Source organism: Gavia stellata, chromosome 5 (genome assembly GCF_030936135.1).
Source record: "Gavia stellata isolate bGavSte3 chromosome 5, bGavSte3.hap2, whole genome shotgun sequence".
In the NCBI taxonomy this organism is placed as follows: Eukaryota; Metazoa; Chordata; class Aves; order Gaviiformes; family Gaviidae; genus Gavia; species Gavia stellata.
Genome location: NC_082598.1, coordinates 60,017,909 through 60,036,704, shown reverse-complemented (window position 1 = coordinate 60,036,704; position 18,796 = coordinate 60,017,909). Strand labels below are relative to the sequence as shown.

At 44.2% G+C, this 18,796-nt stretch overlaps 1 protein-coding gene across 1 annotated transcript; it reads right to left on the bottom strand.

Moving 5' to 3' along the window:
* Positions 1-855: 855 nt before the first annotated feature.
* LOC104258896 (transmembrane protease serine 11E-like) lies at positions 856-17,339 on the bottom strand. Its single transcript, XM_059818008.1, has 12 exons — positions 17,247-17,339; positions 17,007-17,031; positions 16,847-16,893; positions 9,348-9,471; positions 8,095-8,210; positions 7,608-7,675; positions 5,886-6,049; positions 4,843-4,881; positions 2,957-3,137; positions 2,464-2,729; positions 1,431-1,573; positions 856-1,017 (listed from the first exon to the last, which is right to left on the bottom strand). The coding sequence occupies exons 1-12, from the start codon at positions 17,337-17,339 to the stop codon at positions 856-858; spliced, it is 1,428 nt and encodes a 475-aa protein (XP_059673991.1).
* Between the last annotated feature and the right edge of the window lie 1,457 nt (positions 17,340-18,796).

The following is an 18,796-nucleotide window of genomic DNA, read 5'->3' as shown; positions in this document are numbered from 1 at the left end:
TGCACAAAAAGCCAAGGACTTTTATTCAGAACAATACAATCTGGCAAGTTAAAAAGGGAAATTAATTCAGCCAAATACTCTGATATGACAACAGACTGGTATGAACATAAAGCGGTTTCTGGTCTTAAGTCCAGCAATCACTCTCACAGCAAACGCTGTGGTAGGGGCTGTTCATATGAAGCGATGAGTGGGCGCACATACACTTGTTCAAAGAAGGTGGACAGAAGCTGGTGTTTTCCACTGATTCCTTTTTCAGGACAACACAGCAACGGAAAATTCTCTATTCACTTAAGTAACAGTCCAATGTGATATTAGGAACCAGGACTTCTCTAAGCCATCTTCTGTTCTTCATTGGAGTATGTTCCCTGGAACGATGCAGGAAAAAGCTCAAGAAGAATTCAGAAGCGCAGCAGCTTTGGAGTCAGAGGCTGGATTGTAGCTGGTCTACAGACAGATGGGGCTTTGGGAGCACACAGCAAATGGGCGGGCCATGTTTTAATTATAACTTGTCTTGGATGCTGGTAAATGATTGTTTGGGCTCAAACGCTTTGCCTGGGTATAAAAGTAGGGGCCAAGACATTTGTCCACAGAGAAAAAAAGGTCAGGATATTGTATATAGATGAAGGCAGTTATCCCTTTGACAGAGTACTTCCTGAACAAACAGCTGTCACATGGATCAAGTCTGTTCCTGTCTGGCTGGCCAAACCAATTTGAAGTCCTAGACTACTCCGAGCTTGCTGGCACTTAACACATGACCACAAACTAAGCCAGCAGCTGTTTAGAGGGTAACCACAGAGCAGAATGTGTCAGAGGAATAGCCGTACACAGCCCACAAAACTTAACACGCTGCAGGTTTCAGATGCCCGTTTTGGAGTTGATCCAGTCTCGATAGTAAGTCACTCGCGTGTACACTCCTGGTTTATTTGGCTTGCCACATTCATCTCCCCAGCTCACTATTCCCACAAGATACCAGATTCCTCTGGAGTTCGCGTGCACCAGTGGCCCACCAGAGTCACCCTAAGGAGAAAAATGTCAACACGCAGGAACAAAGTAAACAGTGTTCACCTCGCTAATGCAGCAAGCCTCAAATTGTTTTGTTACAACTGACAGATACTTGTCTCTAGACCACAGCTATAATTCAACCTCCATACGGTTTACTGACAAGACAGAGGCTGACGGCCTATGTCTAATTCAGTCTCTCCCACTCCACACCCTCACATCTGTATTCTCTCATATGTGCATTATATATAAACCCCAAGCACCAAAGTGCAGACTTCAGCCCATGAGCCTTGAAGCTCTTCATTTACATCTGTCAAGATACTGAACCCCATAAACATAATCAAGATTCCCCGAAGTATATTTTGTTTCTAGGAAACATTACCTCCCATCCCACCTATTTCCTTTTTACTATTGCCTGTGAAGAGACTTACCTGGCAGGCATCCACCTGCCCCTCCAAGTATCCAGCACACAACATTCCAGGCGTTATCGCTCCACCATAGACTTGTCTTCTATTACAAGTTGCAGTGCTTATAATTTGTACTTCCGCTTGTCGAAGCTGATTAACACTACGGCCTAGAAGGAGAAGTAGCATTAGAATTTGCAGACAGGGTATGTATGCAACCTAAAACACTCAAGGATTAAGAGTAACCAGATTTTTCTACAGCTTTTCTGCCATTACAGGCAATGAAGGGAGCTACCCAATGTCTCAGGAAGAAAGGTTTTTCCCCCCTGCTAAAGTCCTTCACTTTTTCCCAAACATAACCCTTCTCCATCTTTCATCCTCACCAGATGCTCTTTAGCATAATGGGCAAAGGGAATTCTGTACATGTTTCATGTTGAATTCAACTGCAGCCTACAAGATATGTCCTTGATATCACTGGAAAGACCCATCTAGTCAACTGCAACGTAGCTTTGGACAATCACTACACACCCCAAGAGTCTACCATGAAACACAACCTATATAGTTCAATGACTCTCATAAGCAGATTTATAGTCCCATCATCTCTAACCTCTCTGACATGGACTAATTTGAATGAAGCTCACTCAAGTCATTGGGTGAACTGAAGCCTGGTTTATGACTGAAGAGATAATAAATGATGAAAAAACTGTCATGATACATCTATGACAAAGCCAAATGGTGAAGTTCATGTCAGAGCTAAACCCAGAGGGACTGGGCCAGTGGGAACAGAGAACAGAATGCATTTAACGAGCACAATGCATGCAGCAATAAAAAAAGCTCCTCTTGCTCCTGTAAGGCTAACCCGTAGGGTCTTTCCCCCATATTCCAATCTACTGACCAAGCCAGAAAAAAGCAGCAAACTAAGTCCACGAGTGTATCATTAGCACGTGCACCTATCAAACACCAAGTCTAAGGAACCCAAAATAAACAAAAAACCCCATAAAACTAACAGCAGTCTTCTCAGATACATGTGCGAAAGGGCATGGAAAAGCAAGAGACTCACCATCGTTCTCCAAAGCTCCCCAACCTGTGACAAAACAGGATGTGTTCTCTGGGAAAATGTGAGATGCTTCAGGAAGACAGACACTGTGCACGTCACTCGTAAACTCAATAGCAGAGGCAAGTTCCACAACAGCCACATCATATTCATGATGAAGGACAAAGTCATTGTATCGTTCATGAATGATAATTCTTCGGACGAATTTTTTCTGTTTTGGAGGTCTCAGCAGAATTCCAAAGCTGGCAGTCCACCTCCGAGGATCTCTTACTCTGCAAGATATTTGAGGTTCTGTCACAGCCATACAAAACAAGATCCTCAAAGGAGCTTAGCTCTCCATTTAAGCATCAAAAGGCAATGTGGCCAGGTTTGCCTAACAGGACAGAGAAAAGCCAAACTTGACTATCTTTCAGCAGATACAGATGTTAGTGGGTAATGAAAGGTCAGAGCACCCAAGAGTTCTAAGGCCTGTACAATCAGAATGGTGCTGATGACTTACCCTCTAAAGCAGTGGGCTGCAGTCACCAGCCACGTATTACTGATCACTGATGCACCACAGCGATGGATCCCATCAAGCTGAATACTAGCCTGCCACGGCCATTCCCCGTCCCGCGCACGCTGTCCACCAATTATTCTCTCCACTCCTGTGAAGGAGAATGCCTGTCTTCGTATTCCACAGCCTGTCAAAGAAAAGGCAGTTCTGCTTTAGCTGATTGAGGGAAATCAGGGTGTTGCTTTGGGAAAGGCCCACATGGCTGCAGCCAAAGGCCTAACAGGGCAGGGGTGTCAAGAGACAGCCTTCACCCAAGGCAGTGCCTCCAACAGCAGGGAAACCAAGTGCCATGGTTACAAGCATCTCAGGATAGATGTGGGGTAAACAAAGAAGTTTGGTAGAAGAGTCACTACTTTTTCATTAAGCCAGTTTTCAGACACACAAGCCCATATGTACTCCCATGGGGACTGAAGGCTGTATATCTGGGACACTCTTTATTTTCCCCAGTTGTAACTGTTTACCTAGTTAAAAAAATATTGCCTCTACAAACCTTGCTTTGTTTAATATTTGACCAGAGCTGTATAGAGGGAAAGGTAACACACAGAGCTATTAGTGTGTCTGTGCATACAGGTACACACACAGATAATTAGGCAAAGACATGCACTGATAATTAACCTAAGCGTTTATATTCATATAGCTTTATAATAACGGCATGTAAGTTTCATCTAAAGACTAAACCTCTCTTGGTAGTGTATGAAAAGAAGAACATCTTTAGTTTGCTTTTGTGTTTTGTTTTTTTCTTTTTTTTTTTTCAAAAGACTTCATAAAAATTGAGTGTGAAAATACTGAGGAACCCCCACGTAAACAACAACCACACCAGAGCAGCTCTAAGCTTTAATACACACATCACCACCAAAATATGCACAAGACAGACACTGTGCATCACTTGTGAACTCAGTGGAGGCAATCTTCCCATTATTTGTAATATCCCACCTGTATAGCAAAGGCAAGACCAACACAGTCAGTATAGCTTTAAGCATCACAGAATTGCTGAAGGCTAGTTTGCAGTAAAACACAAAACCAAACAAAAAACCCACCCACAAACTAAGAAACAAAGAAGGGATTTTGCCAGGTCACCTCCAGGTCAGCCTTGACAACAGCAACAAAAAAATAGTGCCCTCTTCCTCCAACAGTTTACTTATAGCCACTCTGCCAACAGCACAGTCATGTATTACTCAGCTGAACAAAGTTAGATCCAAACCAGTTAATTCTCAGGGTACATTTAAATGGAAAGCTAATGTGCAAAGGCTCTGAGACCATGCAGGGGACTGTTTCCAGGGGAGCTTTAAGACCTCACAGGGGAGCACAGAGAGGGACTGAGAACCTGCCCCTCTCCAGGGCTGTGCCACTGCCTTGCTCTCACTGTGGACAGCTCTTCTCTCTCTCCCATCCTCTGGCCCTTCCCTTTATATTGCAAGGTTTAGCTCAAATCTGTCAGACAGCTATTGCCAAACCTTTCTGCAGGAAGGAGGGAGCAGGAGGGAAAATGTTTTTGGAAGGATTCCAGCAAGAATCTTGGCCCACAGCAACTGCAGTCCTTGTGCAAAGCTCACTAACAGCAGCTCATCTACATGCCCCTACTTCCCATAGCCAACATTAAAGCAAGTCCTTCCCACCACCAAGTCAGAACGTCTGATTCTGCAAACACTACAGAGCCAGCCCAACTGCAAGAAAATGAGCTGAAGTCTTCCCTGGCTCATGCACTGTCTACTGCTGTAGTATCTTTAACAAGTTATTTCTTCAAATTGCATCTCAAAAGTTTAAGAATCTTGTAAACACAGAACATATAGCACCATGTCCCTGGACCTTTTCTATATAACATTGGTACTTACAGTTGTTTAAAAGGTTATCTCCCTTTTCCTTATTCAACTCTGAAATGAAAAGCAAACACCACAGTGAGTAGACCTTGTACTGCTACGTGATCTAGCACAGACTTCCTCCCTCCCCAGCAAACACAAATTAAATGGCTTGCATTGCTGCATGGAGTGACAGTACAGTAAAAGAAGTAATTTGCTTTGTTGGAGAAGTTCAATTAAGCCTCTGTTCCTTGCTGAAAGTGTAAGGCTAAAAGGATACAATCCTTCTTGCCTTAGCTCAAAGCTAACAAAAGCCACAGATGACTGCAAATAGGTCCAAGTAACATCTACATGTGCTGGCAGCTGTGCACGATATAAACGCCTACATGCGTTTGTTCAGGTTCAGTATAGCAAGGCAGTCAAAACAGTCTTCACAAATCCTCAGTGCTGGGGTTGACTGGAGCTAAACTGTAACACTACTGATTTCTTTCCTACAAAAAACCCTCTGCCAGATTCTGATGGTAACCAGCGACAGATTCACGGGAGAAGATTACTGCCCAGAGAACCTCAGGGTTTTGTTATGAATGCTTGCTACAACAATCTGTCAAATAAACAAAGGAAATGACAGGGGGTGGGGAAGGGAACCATCTCAGCCTTGCATTTTTTTTAATAGATTGAGGACTCTGCATTTCAGTACCTGGTGATACAGGTTCTTGTCCAATTCACTGTGTGCCTTAAAGTAATCTGTGAACCCACTGTCACAAAGATGGGTCTTTGTTTGATGAATTGGGGCGGTGGGGGGACACCATCTCATTTGACAGAGCTCAGTCACACAGAGAAAGCCTCTGATGCAGAGAGGAGAGCTCACACTCATAAATCAGTGCCAGTATGCTTTAGTTCTTTTCATGCTACTTCTTCCAAGTTCCTGGGCTGTCAGCCGTAACACACAATTTTGAGAAGGCAAAAGAAGAAAACAAGAATAGCCTGTATTTGCATACTAAAGTGAAATTCATTACACTAAGAACAGCAAAGTATGAGGAACAAATTCCAAGCTAACAACACAAACCTAAGGCACTTGCCTGTGAGTCTAAGGGTAGACTGGTCAACGCTCAGGAACGTGGAGCTTGTTTTCAGCCTTCCGCGTAACACACGGTTGACATGACCCCAGCTTGTTGCCTTACTGTCAGCCGAGGCAAATTTAAATACCAGAACAACAGATGCAAGCACTCCACCAGGATCTGGGCTGCAAACCAACAAAAACAAAGTGGTGTCATTCTCTCTTTGCCCACTAATCCTCTTTGTTCTGTTTTGCACCGTCTGCCTTCTGCACAGAATCTATAGAACAAATAGCATGGCTGTGCACAAGTAAAGGAAGATGATGACATGTCAGCAGGCAGCAAAAGGCTTGGTTCTCACTACAACAATGATCAGAGGGAATTTTCTGGGAACTGTTATAAGCAGTACAGCTGAGGAGGAGGGATCACTCCCTTTGGCCTCTGCACAGCTCAGTCAGTAGGACACAGATCGCAGTAGGAACAATACAGCAAGTTAAAACCCTTCCACAGATACCCAACAGGCCATTCCTAACAGCCATTCAAAAGACCCAGTTTAGAGCCACAGAAGTTAAAAAGGTCTTTTGGCATTTCATTCCATTTAAGTCATTTGTCGGTTTATTGGCCAGTTAGCTCCATTGTATCTAGAGACAAAAATCTCAACAGTTTGAGTTATCAGAGCAAGGCATGATCACTTACTGTCAGTATAAAATATTGGGCCCAGTATCTTAGACTAACAGTCTAAAGGAAAACCAGCTGAAGCCTAGAGGGAAAGACAGCAGAGATGTAGCTAAGCTGGTCCAGGGCCTAGCTGCACAACAAGGTATCTGTAGTGAAAACAAGCTTGGAAGAGATATACTGTTTGGTCAACCTAAAAGGTCTGAAGAGGTTGCTTAAAGTCTAGCTTCCAAGTTCTGTCATTTCCGTTAATAGACAGTATGGGAGGCTTGTGGAAGAAACAAGCAGCAGAAAACAATGTAGAACAGTTTAAGGAAATTACTCATTCCATCTAGAGACAGGTAAAGGCAAGAAAGCCCAGAAGTGCTGTGAAGGACACTCGTGGGAAGTCTGGCATTCTTTGCTGTCTAGGGAAAAATATTGCACAGCAGAATTGAGCCTCACAGAAATACAACTCAAACCAAAGTAATGTGAAGGAGAGGAGCGATGGCTCTTGTAGGTGAGAGCAATACCTAATTACTGCAGAGAGCGGAAAGACTTAAAAGCTTTCACACTGGACCTTTATATCTGTATGGCCCACTTGCCTCCTTCCTTCAACTCTGCATCCAGGTATCTCACGGTGGAATCATTTATTCCTTCAGAGCTTTTCAGTAAAGGGAGAATAGTCACCTCCTGCTGTACACCACGTAGAGGGGTAAACACCAGTCTGAGCTTCCACAGGAAGCACTAGGTGAAATAAAGGGCTGACTCTGCATCTCTCAAGCCCTTAACTAGTAGTGAAGACTGGGATCACCTAGTAATTCAGTTACTGCATCACAGCTACAAATAACTGGTGTTCAAGTAATCAATCTGCAGAAGTAGAAGGCCAAATTTCTCTTCCTTGCTGACCTCTGAAGGTAACTGAGCCCTCAGTGTTGTGACCACTGAGGGAGAGCAACAACCAGCCAAAACTTAGTCATCCTGCTGGTGTAATCCAAGCATAAGCAACCAGGCACGCTCCATATGGTCAAGGGGTGGGAAGAGAGGATATTTATCACATCCCTGCTTATTCCTGACCTTCACATTACTTACCTTAGACTGACAACATGGGATCTGATGTACCTTTTACTTAGAAAGGACCCCTTGAATGCTGCAGATACCTGTTAAGGGAAAAGAGTGTGTTAAAATACACATATGTAATATGTACATGCTCGCAAGATAACAGTCTCGTGAGCCGCCGAAACACAAGAAAATTCCTTCAGAGCTCCTCCTCTACACCAAAGCTACTGCTAAATTTTCAGAGGGTACAGAACCAAAATGAACAGCTGAGTTGGCTGATTTTGCTGTCCCTTCTGCTCTGTGGGTGCCTGTTCCACCACAGGGCTGCTGGAACAGACAGCACCTGTGCTTACCACCTGCTCACACACAGTCAGCAATGCATCTTTAACCCACTACAGCAAGGTTTGAAAGGTAAGGCCAGCAGCATAAGGATGAGGCACAATCACCTCTGACTTTGTATTTCCAATCACAGGACTCTTCACCATAGATCAGGCAGAAACAGAGAAACATCTTAGCTTACCATGTTTTCAATCTCTTGGCTCAGGTGCCTGAACACTTCTGTGGTTTGCCTTTCGTACTGAGGGTCGTACTTGACATTGGTGATTAGGAAAGATGCATTGTAATATCGGTCCTGATCTACAGAGAAGAAAAGGAAAGGTGGCTGATCTCCTTCAGTACAATTCAGACATGCACAGCACCTCACAGACCATGGCACAAGTAAGGCTCCCAGGCTCTGGATGTGACCCTGTCAGCTGTGGCATTACAGCTTTAGTAGCACTTTGGGAAAAGGGCGCTCTGGACCATCTTGTTGCTCCACGGACCAAGTTAGGGCCTCATTTCTACTTTGAGGACCATTCCAGGTAGCTCTAAATTACACCCACTACAACATTTCTCTGGGCACCATCTTCTCATCAGCCTGAGGTGAGCACAACACGAGACACAAAAGCCCACATATGTCCTTCTGACTCCTCCCTAGCTGCACTCTGGCATGTCCCTGCCCCTCTGAGAGGCAGGTGGCCCAGAGCTGTTTGCATCCAGTCAGCAGTCAGGTTAAGTTTAAAATCTGGCTCTTGAGTGATCGGTAGAGAGGGGTCCCATAATGCCGGGTTAGCAAAAAGCAAAGCTAAGCTGTAGCTCTACCACTGCTCTGTCTAGTGTCCTGATGCGAGCCACAGCCTCATCGACTCTCAGTGAGCTGTGACAGCAACACCATTAGTTTCATCCCAGAAGGAAGGCATTTCAAAACCCCTCACACTGATATATCAGAGACGGAATGGAATGGCTCGGCTTCATTCATCTGCTACTGAAACTGGGCCCTTGGCAATGGGGACTGACTCCTGGGCTCTAAAAAGCCTGAACCTCTGCACTTTCTCTTTCTGGAATATCCTCAGCTAGAGGTGCCAGGTTCAGTTGCTGCAAAAACTCTGTTCAAGACCAAACTTACTATAAATAGCCTGAGTACTAGACACACCCCTGACTTAATCAAAGGCTAGCAGTCTTCTGTGTAACCATGGACACCAGTGGAAGCACCAGGGCAAGACAAGAAAGAAAGAGAGGGACAAAACTTAAATCACTACTTCAAGTAAATGGCATTCTAAGTATTCTTGCAGGTTTTCTAGTCAATTCAGATCTTGAATAGGGTCTAGTAAGTTCTCATGTGGATTCTATACCGGGGTGAATTGTATACCTAAATCATCAGGCAAGACCACAGTAGCAAGTGAAACACAACAGATTCCTGAAGCCTTGTGACAACAAAAGGAGTGATGCACTTACCATGGCACAATAAAAATGTAATCAAGCCAATGATGAGGGCTAAGCCTACTATCACCGACACAACGATGATTGCTATCTTCCATGGCTCTATACGCTTCGTTGCTCTGTCCATCTGGATCACTATCTGCATTGAAGAAAACAACATGGAGAAATTCAGCTGTATTACAATGAAGACAATAGCGCATCCTGAGCCAAATCATAGGTAGGTTGGGAAGGACCTCTGGACCCTGCGGGTCTGACCTTCTCCTCAAACCAGGTCGCGCTACAGCAGGTTGCTCCAGGCTTTGTCCAGTGAAGTTTTTAGTATTTCCAAGAACAGAGATCCCCCAGCCTCTCAGCAGTCCTGGTCCAGTCTCTGACCACCCTCATGGCAAAAGCTTTTTCTTTGTATTTAATCAGAATTTCCTGTGTTCTAACTTGCCTCCATTGCCTCACAGGCACCCCTGAGAAAAGCCTAGAGTTGTGCAGGTATTGCTACTAGAGACAATTTCCAATCAAGAAATATTACACAGATTTCAAATGCAGCTGACTGCCCACACAGGTGCTTAAATTGAACATAAATGTAGTAATTCATGACTGATGAAGTAACTTCTGCACCAAGGATACCCTAGGCTACTAGAGATGCCGTATAACATACAGCTTTGAGTTATTTTTAGTTGGTATGAGTAGTAACATTTATTGATCCCCTACAGGGTTTGGGTTTTATTGCACCAAAACCACACATACGTTGTAAGAGACCGCATCCTGTCTCCTGCCAGACAGTCTGTCAGAGGTGAGAGAAATAGCTACTCACGTGTAAACGTGATATGGCAACAAGACCCAGACTTAGTGACTCGCTGAAAGCCAACAGCAGACCTGTAAAAGGGTTGGGAACTTGACTCACACATGGACAAAGGCACATACGCCTTTCTCCTCCACTTACGTCCTTCTGTGCAGCATTAAGCAAGAGAACATTAGGAAAACTGCATTTTTGCGCATGTCTTCAGTAGCTTTGTTGTAGGATGATGCAAAGCCTTAAGCACAATTATTTCAGATCCCAAATAATTCCACAGCGCACAACGTAGTAATTGCTGTCATGCCACGCACTGAGTCTCTACATCATGGTTGGCATTAGCACAGGGTATCAGGAAAACACATGGGATAATCTCTCAAAGGTGCCTGGAGTGACAAATGGCAGCAGCCAGCTCTGGGGAGGAGGGACTCAGCTGGCTAGTCACCATGCTGTTTTACACCCACTGATCCACCTTTGTATCACTGTGGACCAGACATAGTAAACGCTGTTTTCCCCTTTTCAGGCCTATGGTACAGGCATTTCTGAGCAACTTCTGAGAAAATAGGGGCAGGAAGGAGCAGAAAGGCAGGCAGAGAGAGGAAGTCTTTGCAGGTTTTCTGACTACAAGGTGGCAAAGAAGTCGTCACAGTCAAAGGAGAGCAGGAGCAGAGGCTCCATCTTAGGAAATGAGCTGAGGGGGCAGATGAGCAGCGAAGGCAAGGGTATGATGCACAAATCCAAGACAGCAAAAAACAGCAAAGTGGTGGGAGAACAGAATGGGCTTATACACTCTGCCCAAGAGCAAAAAAGCTGAGCAAAGCTACAAGGAAGAAATGGTAAGCAAGGCAAACCAGAAAAGAAAAAAAGGATAGAGCCACAGAGGAAACAGCTGAGAGGTCTGCATACAGTGCGGGGTGCGCTCAGCAAGTGACAGAGAAGTTGGAAGCAACTCAGAGTTGAATCTCCTCACATAAAAGCTTGTTTTTGGCTAGTGAGAGTGCTGGCAGGTATCCTAGTTCATTGCTTAAGAAGAGGAGCAGGCAAGTTTTGGCCCACTCTAACAGGTGGCATACTGCAAAGAAAAAGTTAAACAGGGTAGCTTCAGCCAGTGCCACACTGCAGGTGGTCACAAGCAGCAGCTTAGTGTTACCAAAACACACAGGACGGGTGACCAGGATCAAGCCTTCTGCTTCAGAATCACATGCTACAGAGAAGCCTAGTACCTCTCCTTCTGTTGTGCCTGCTTTATTGGGGCAAAGTTATGTTCTGGCAATGCACGGGCCAAGTTTTCCCCAAATCTAGCTGTCTCCCCACTAGACTGGCTCAGTGCCCTGACAGCAAGGCTCTGCAAAACAGACTGTAGGGCAGTTGGTAGGAGTCTGAAAGCCTGGGGTGGCCAAGATTACTTTCTTTGGAAACTGCAAGTTGCAGTAAGCTCATAATATGTACACACTAGAGCTCAAGTGGTTCCACGGAGGCCTTGACTTCTTGCTATGTAGACCTTCATTGTATACGCTACCCGTCACCCCTGAGGGTTTAACAAATGCAGAGATTCAGATAAAAACTTCAGACCAGTGGGACTGTCCTGCCTCAGTTTCTTTAACATGCTGCAGCCTGCCATGGAGCATTCCCATCCTCATCTCGCAGCTTGCAGTCTTTCACAGTCCCAGCTCAGGGAACTGCAGCATACCTCATGGGCAGCCAATTACTGCCCTGGAGGGCAAGCCCCTTGGCTAACCAGAACAGCCCACTATGGCAATATGCCTCTGCCCCTCCTTAGCCAGCCACCTCTCATGTTTTAAAGATTCTGCTTTAGCATCTGACTTTGCTGTCCTCACTGGAGAGCTTTTGCTCTCCAGCCTGAGCCCATGCCATCAGCCTTGATCAGACTGGTTCCCTGTGCTTCAGCTGTCCCCACCCCAATGTGCTTCCACTTGAACGGCAATCAGAGCAACATCCCTCCATTGCTCTTGACACAGAAAACATGCGGCACAGCCCTGACGGCTGACTCTGCAGATACTGAGGCAACAGTACTCTTGTTTCATAACCACCAGCTTTCTTGAACTGTATACAGACAGATTTCCTCAAGACATGGCCTTATGCCTAAGCTACAAAAGCTTAAGACTCACACTTGAGAAACAAGCGTCTCGCTGCCTGTGGGACTTGTGCTCTGACAGGCAGCACTGTCCTCCATTTCAATCAGTCTCTATTTCCTTTTCTTGCAAATATCAGCTACATCAATAAACACTGGCAGCAAAGACCCCTTTCTCCTCCAACATTTCAGAACTGCTTGCTCTCCACAGGTCACGCAGACTTGCAAGGGGAAACAGATACCTTAGGAACTGCTAGAGTGCTGGGGGAAAATGGAAACATGGGAGATGAAGAATAAAAACCTCCTCCACTTCTGATACTGATTTAATTTTAAATTTTTTTAAGAAAACAGTTTAAAGGAAGCACTTCCATGTATTTCTACATTCATATTGGTAATTACTTTGTATATAGTATATACAAATTAAAAGCTTTTTAAATTTTTTTAAAAGTTTAAAATTAATTTGTATAGGATATACAAATTAAAGCAGAAATACCTCTTCAAACCTAAAACAGTTTCCTCCCTTTAGCAGGATGCTCTCAGCTTCCATCTTGCTAAGGTAAGTACCCAAACAGGAAAAAAATATCCTGTGTAATGGAAGCACCAAGTCTCATCACATCCCACAGTGTACAATTGCCAGTATGTATCCTTCAGCTGTGATGTCTGTATGCAGGACCCAGCTCAGCAGCCCCTATTTTTGTTTTTTTTAATCTATTTTATCAGCAGACATGCTAGTCATCAGTTGTGCAGACAGGTTGGGAAAGAAAAACTCGCCTCTTTTCAGCTTTTTAGGAAATATGTAATCTTTTGCCGCCCATTTCAGGAATCAGCATGAATGCAGGGAACAGATGGTCTTGTTTGGCCCAAAATCAGCTATCCTTTACTCTTTGAAGAACAGCCCGAGTGCAGGGAACACGAAATGTGTATTGCTTGTATTGCAGCAGCATGTATTTCCAGTAGTGCCCAGGAGTTCTAGCCTTTGCCACTGTCCTGCTAGGGTCTGTGTTCACAAAACAAAACACACTCACAACTAGGTCTGGTTTTGAACCTGCCTCTGCTGAGACCTACTAGGATGTTTAGTGAAAGTTCTTGTTCAGGTTATATCCACTCAATGCATTCAGTCATTAATCACAGAATCACAAAGGTTGGAAAAGACCTGTAAGATCATCAAGTCCAACCATCAACCCAACACCACCACGTCCACTAAACCATGTCCCGCAGTGCCACGTCCACACATTCCTTGAACACCTCCAGGGATGGTGACTCCACCACCTCCCTGGACAGCCCACATTACACCTCCAACTAGCTCCTTCACCCCCCTAGCCTTTTTGCTATTGTGCCATTGAGGGCAGGGTTGTAATGCTCTACCAGAATAACCACCTGACAGGGATTCTTGTCCTGGGACATCCATCTCCGTAGTTAAATGGTTCAGTGGCAGGTGGATCCCCCTGTTTAGGAATCAGACTTCTGTATGGTCTTCTCTGCACTCTAATAACCAAGAAAACTCTGCTCCACCCAGCAACACTCACTGGCCAGAGAAAAATTGATCCTCTGCAGTGCTGATGAATGCAGAGGCAGAGATGATCTCATCGCCTTCAACCATAGATGCATCCTTTCTTTCTTTTTGTGGCAAAGAGGCACTGCTTAATAGATAGGTGTTCTCCTCAGAAGACCCCCAACACCACAGCTGTCCATGTAGATGCCTTGCAGAGTCAGGTGTTTTGTACAGCCTCACATTTCTTTCTTCTTTATACCACACACTTTGATTTTTTTATTGCCCAAACTCCAGTAAACTGTGAATTAACTCTCAGGGGGCAGACAGAGGAATTCAGGTATGCATTCATCCTCCAGCATGGATGAGGATAACTTTCATTCCTCAAGAGCAAACTTTAACAAGAGATCAGAAGCCGGACTCCACCGGGAGACCTCCTCACAGTCTGTGTCTGGCAGCTTTCAGTCTGTAGCGAATTAGTGAGAAGTTTCAAACCCCAGATCCTTCAGTTCAGTACAAAACTGCTTATCTTGGCAATACTATGGATGAACATTAGAACTCCTCCAGCAATCCCTCTTCTCATTTAAAACACACTTCATTCCCAAGGAGCCCAAGACAATCAATGGAGACAGCAGCATCTGACAATTTCATATCACAGTTCACTTGGGTCTGGAAATGCAAACCATTAAGTCTCCTCGTTCACACACCTTGGCTCCGAGCCAAAGAATGTGTTTTGATCACTAAAAGTTATTCCATACTAAAAAAAAATTCATCCAAAGGAACTATTTTGGAAATAGCTATGTTTATATAGAATTAAGTTATTTTAAACACAGTAGAGCTGTGTTTAGAGAGAGATATATTAAATCAAGCCTTGATACAGGATATTTTAGTAAGTGAAATACAGCAAGAAATAAAACTACGTTAATAGTTATTGGCACATTAGGAAGAAGAATTGTACTGAAATTTTACAGAGCTAAAATTGTCCAGTCTTCCTTGTAAAACCAAGGAGAAGACGGATGAGATCTCAGGTTGGATTTCTGATCAACCCCAAATGAATTCTGTACCTTCCAATTTTCCATTTACCCCAAAGCAAAAGACAAGCACAATACACATGCTGTTTTTCCTCTCTCATCCTGTACCAAACTCCCTAAAAGGTTACTGTCTTCATTCACAATGCAAGTGATGAAAGCTCAGCTCCCACCTCTGCCTGACAGGATTTGATTCACTATATTGAGCTCTTCAGTTGAGCTACTGTGCATTATCAAAATAGATGAATCTAACCCATGTTTTCTGGCACCAGCTGTTTACTGAAGGTGTTTTGCCACGCTCTGCATAGAAGAAAACATGCAACCTCTGCTATCTGATCTGCTGCTGCCTTCCTATAATAAATTTATTATTATTTTTTTATTATTATACCCTGCTCCCTGATATTTCAATACTCTCAGAAGAGCCGGTGGCAGAGCTTGGGTGGCACATCTGCTGATGAAGGTCTCTCCACATTTATAGCCATGAACAGTTTTTCCATTCAAAGATGGATTCAGGCACATCCCTACACTCACTCTTCCTAGAAATGGGACCTTTCACAAGACAACTGAACAGACTAATCTGCTGGCCTGGTGAGTGCAATTTGAAAATCCAGACTAGGTCCCTGAAGCTATCTACCTTGGCAGGGTGATTGGGAATGGCAGCAACTGAAATACATCTGGCTTAGTCCAGGAGTCCTGTAGCAAAAGCACAGGGCCATGAAGCAAGACATGCTAATTCCACTCCCACCTTTGCCACAAACAATCACACCAACCTAACACATCTCCGCTCTTGTGGCATACTCAGGACACACACTTCTAAGAGAATGGGACAACAACCTTTACTACTTTGGGCAGTGCCTGCCTAAGTACTGCATGACCCTTGTTTGGATTAAGTCAGTTACCTACCAGCCTCAATCACTCAATGTTTGGTATCTCCCAAAGCAATTCTGATACAGTGGAAGACTTCCAAACATTGAAGGGATCTGCTGAGGGAAACAAAATGTGTGTGTTCTTCTATGTGTCATGCTGAATCAGCTTGATCTCCCCACACCCTCGAACATCCCACAAAAACAGTAGGTGCTGCATGCCACCCCTCTGCAGTCAGATAAAGCATCACTAATTTATTTGCCACTTACTAATTGAGCTCCTCCCCTTAACCATCCAATTCTAGCAAGGTCTTGCTGCTTCCCAGGAGCACACTTCAGCTGGACAAAGACAACAGCTCCAAATACTGCTGTCATTTGCATCAAGATTCAGCGTTCAGTCCTAGGATGTGTTAGCTCTGAGTTTACCAGTAACTACATCCATGATGCCAAAATGCTGCTCATACAGGCTTCCCTGATTATTTGATCACCTTTGCAATCAGCACAAAAGGTTTGTTGTTCCTTACTCTCTCATCCATTTTGCACAGAGCTTTTTGGAGGTTATGAGCTCTTTAATTGTTGGGATAGAGCTAGCCCCCCATACTACTACAACAGTCTGTGGGACATAACTGTAATGCTGACAACTGAAATACCCTTCATCAATAATGCATCTTTCTACAGTTGACTGCCACAGCCAACATCCTCAGGAAGACTCCCACATTCTAAAATAAGCTTTAATAGAACTAGGAGGGCTACTCACTACATAAGGACTTTACAATCTGCAGGAACACGTGAGAGGCCATCCCAGTGTAAAGGAAATTTCAAGTACATGGCCACTGATTGAAATCAGTTTAGGATAAGGTTCTGCAACTTCTACATCATCTTTCCTCTCAGATTTCCACTTCCAGCTGCATTGGTCATAGACAAGTATCTTATTCTGTTAGTTTGGCAGTCCCAGAATATAGCCGTAGATCTCTGCTTTTCAGCCTTTGAAAATAGCTCTGCCTGCCTCCCTTCATCCCGCTTTGACTGGTTGAAATCTACTCCAGAAGCGAGACACCAAACAAGCAGTTATAGTCTTTCTGGGTTTTCAGTTTGATTTTCATTTCAAAGCAGGGTGGGTGAAATAGTCTGGTGCCAGATTTGGTGTGTTTTCAAGCTGATTCGGCACAGATTAACACTTCACTGGCTGCATACAAAGCCCGTGAAAATAAACAAGAGCACAAGAAGCTACTTTTACCTACTTTACTCCGCTGACCCTCTTGTACCACGCTATTACCTGAGCGGTTGCAACTGCAACACATTCTAACCGCACTAGCACAAACGGCAGATCAGAGTCAGGGTGCAGTGAGATGACTCTCACCTGCTCCCCTATGCAACCTTCGGTGGCTATAGGCCACCTCAATTTGTCACCATACCATGCTGTAGAGGAGCTGAGGAATTCTTGGAAAACAAATGCATTTCAGTTGAGGAGAAAGGGTAAAATATCAGAAGAGTTACTGATGCATGGAAGGCAGCTCAAATCAGAAGTAAGCTCAGAGCTAGTGCCATTCTCCCCACGCCCTCAGTCAAAGCTCAAACTGCCCTATAAATCTACGCGTGATGTAGCCATGCTGCCCAAACTATCAAGAAGCAAGTCAGAAGGCTGCAGCACTCACCTCTGGGTACCACCGAGAGGTCAGCAAGAAGCTCTTCTGTCTGGGCGATGCACTGTCCCGAACGCCACAACGCACTGTGCAGCATCTCAGCATAGACTTGAGGCTTTATCTCCCGAATTAGGAAAGAAAGGAGTCATAGGCATGTCAGAACAAACAAGTCCAGCAAGTCTCAGTGACAGAGGCTTACCCAGTAGCATGATTCCTCCCCTAAAACAATAACAATACACTTCTTTCATCACACCTTTCATCCAGGAATCCCAAAGCCTTTTCAGAACATTAACTACACCCTGCAACACCCCAAATCAGAAGAGCCATGAAAATTTTGCAAGGACGCAGAGTTTATTTCCTTCTTTGGTATAACTGGAAACAAATCAGAAGTTATGGGCAAGTCCAATGCAGAAAATTTGCATGTTCTAAAGAGACAATGTTCAGTCCCAGACCAGATATGGAGCTGACATAAACTGATGTAGATTCAGTGGCATGCGCCTCTTAACTCCCCTGAAATCGGTCATTTGACCAGACAAGAACTTGCCCCCATAACAACAGCTACATTCAAGTTTGTCATTCTTCTTTAACTACTCAGACGTTGATTTTAATTGTGACCACCTAGCCACACACACATTTGTGTCCTGGAAAAATTCTTCTAGGTCATTGTGATACAAATATTTGCAGGTTGTACCGATCAGCATTTCTACTTGTGCTAATTACAGCAAGTTAACTGGCAAGTCAATTAACACAAGCACAAACTCTAACCTAGAGTAGCATTTCTCAATCTTTTCTTGGGAACCCTTTTTTAAATTTTAAGTTTTCTCAGTTCCACCAAACTTACTAGAAGATATATATGCCCACATAGCCTTAGACACAGATTTGTTTCAGAAGGCAAATAAAGAAGACAGAACATCACAAGAAGATACATGTGTGACACGTGTTTTCTTTGCTTTGCTGCAATAAAGTTTCTAATGTCTAGGGACTCTTTTCCTCCACCTTAATGACCTTCATTTGACCCCTCTACAGCTCAGGGATCACCAGCTTAGTAACACACTGATGCAAATACGTCTTACAGGGCTGGAGCTCTTGCTTCCACCTCATGTGAAGTCCATAGCCAAGTAACAGGAAGACTGCCTTTCTGGAAAGGCCAGCTTCTTTTGAATGAAACGTAGGCTAAAGATAAGCCTCAGCTTCTCATAATTTGGATTCAGCCAATGCCTCAGCATAATTTGTTATGAAACACAATGAATACAGTTGCTAATGATGCACATAACATAATTGCTTCTCAATACTTTTAACTGGAAGCTGCATTGCCATCCTATACAGGAACACTTCTATTGAGTCAGTCCAGATGTGCAAGAGAAATGCAGTCAGAAGCCTAGCTAGAGGGTGACAATTTCCAAGGGTAAAGTACAAAGTATCATATGATTACCTGAAGCATGTGTAGGTGGTGCAAAGATGTACGCATTCCAGGCAGCCCACAATCCTCAAAGATAGAGCCCTTTCTTGCAACTTGATAGTGGCACGGGTGGAAAATGCATGACAGAGGCTTCATGGCAATC

Coding starts and splice junctions, on each gene's coding strand:
- LOC104258896 (XM_059818008.1), bottom strand. CDS start 17,339: ATGCTGAGATGCTGCACAGTGCGTTGTGGCGTTCGGGACAGTGCATCG. Junction 6,050..7,607: donor TCCCATGTTGTCAGTCTAAG/GTAAGTAATGTG, acceptor GTTGGTTTGCAG/CCCAGATCCTGGTGGAGTGC. Junction 3,138..4,842: donor AGATAACCTTTTAAACAACT/GTAAGTACCAAT, acceptor TTTCTTTGACAG/GCTGTGGAATACGAAGACAG.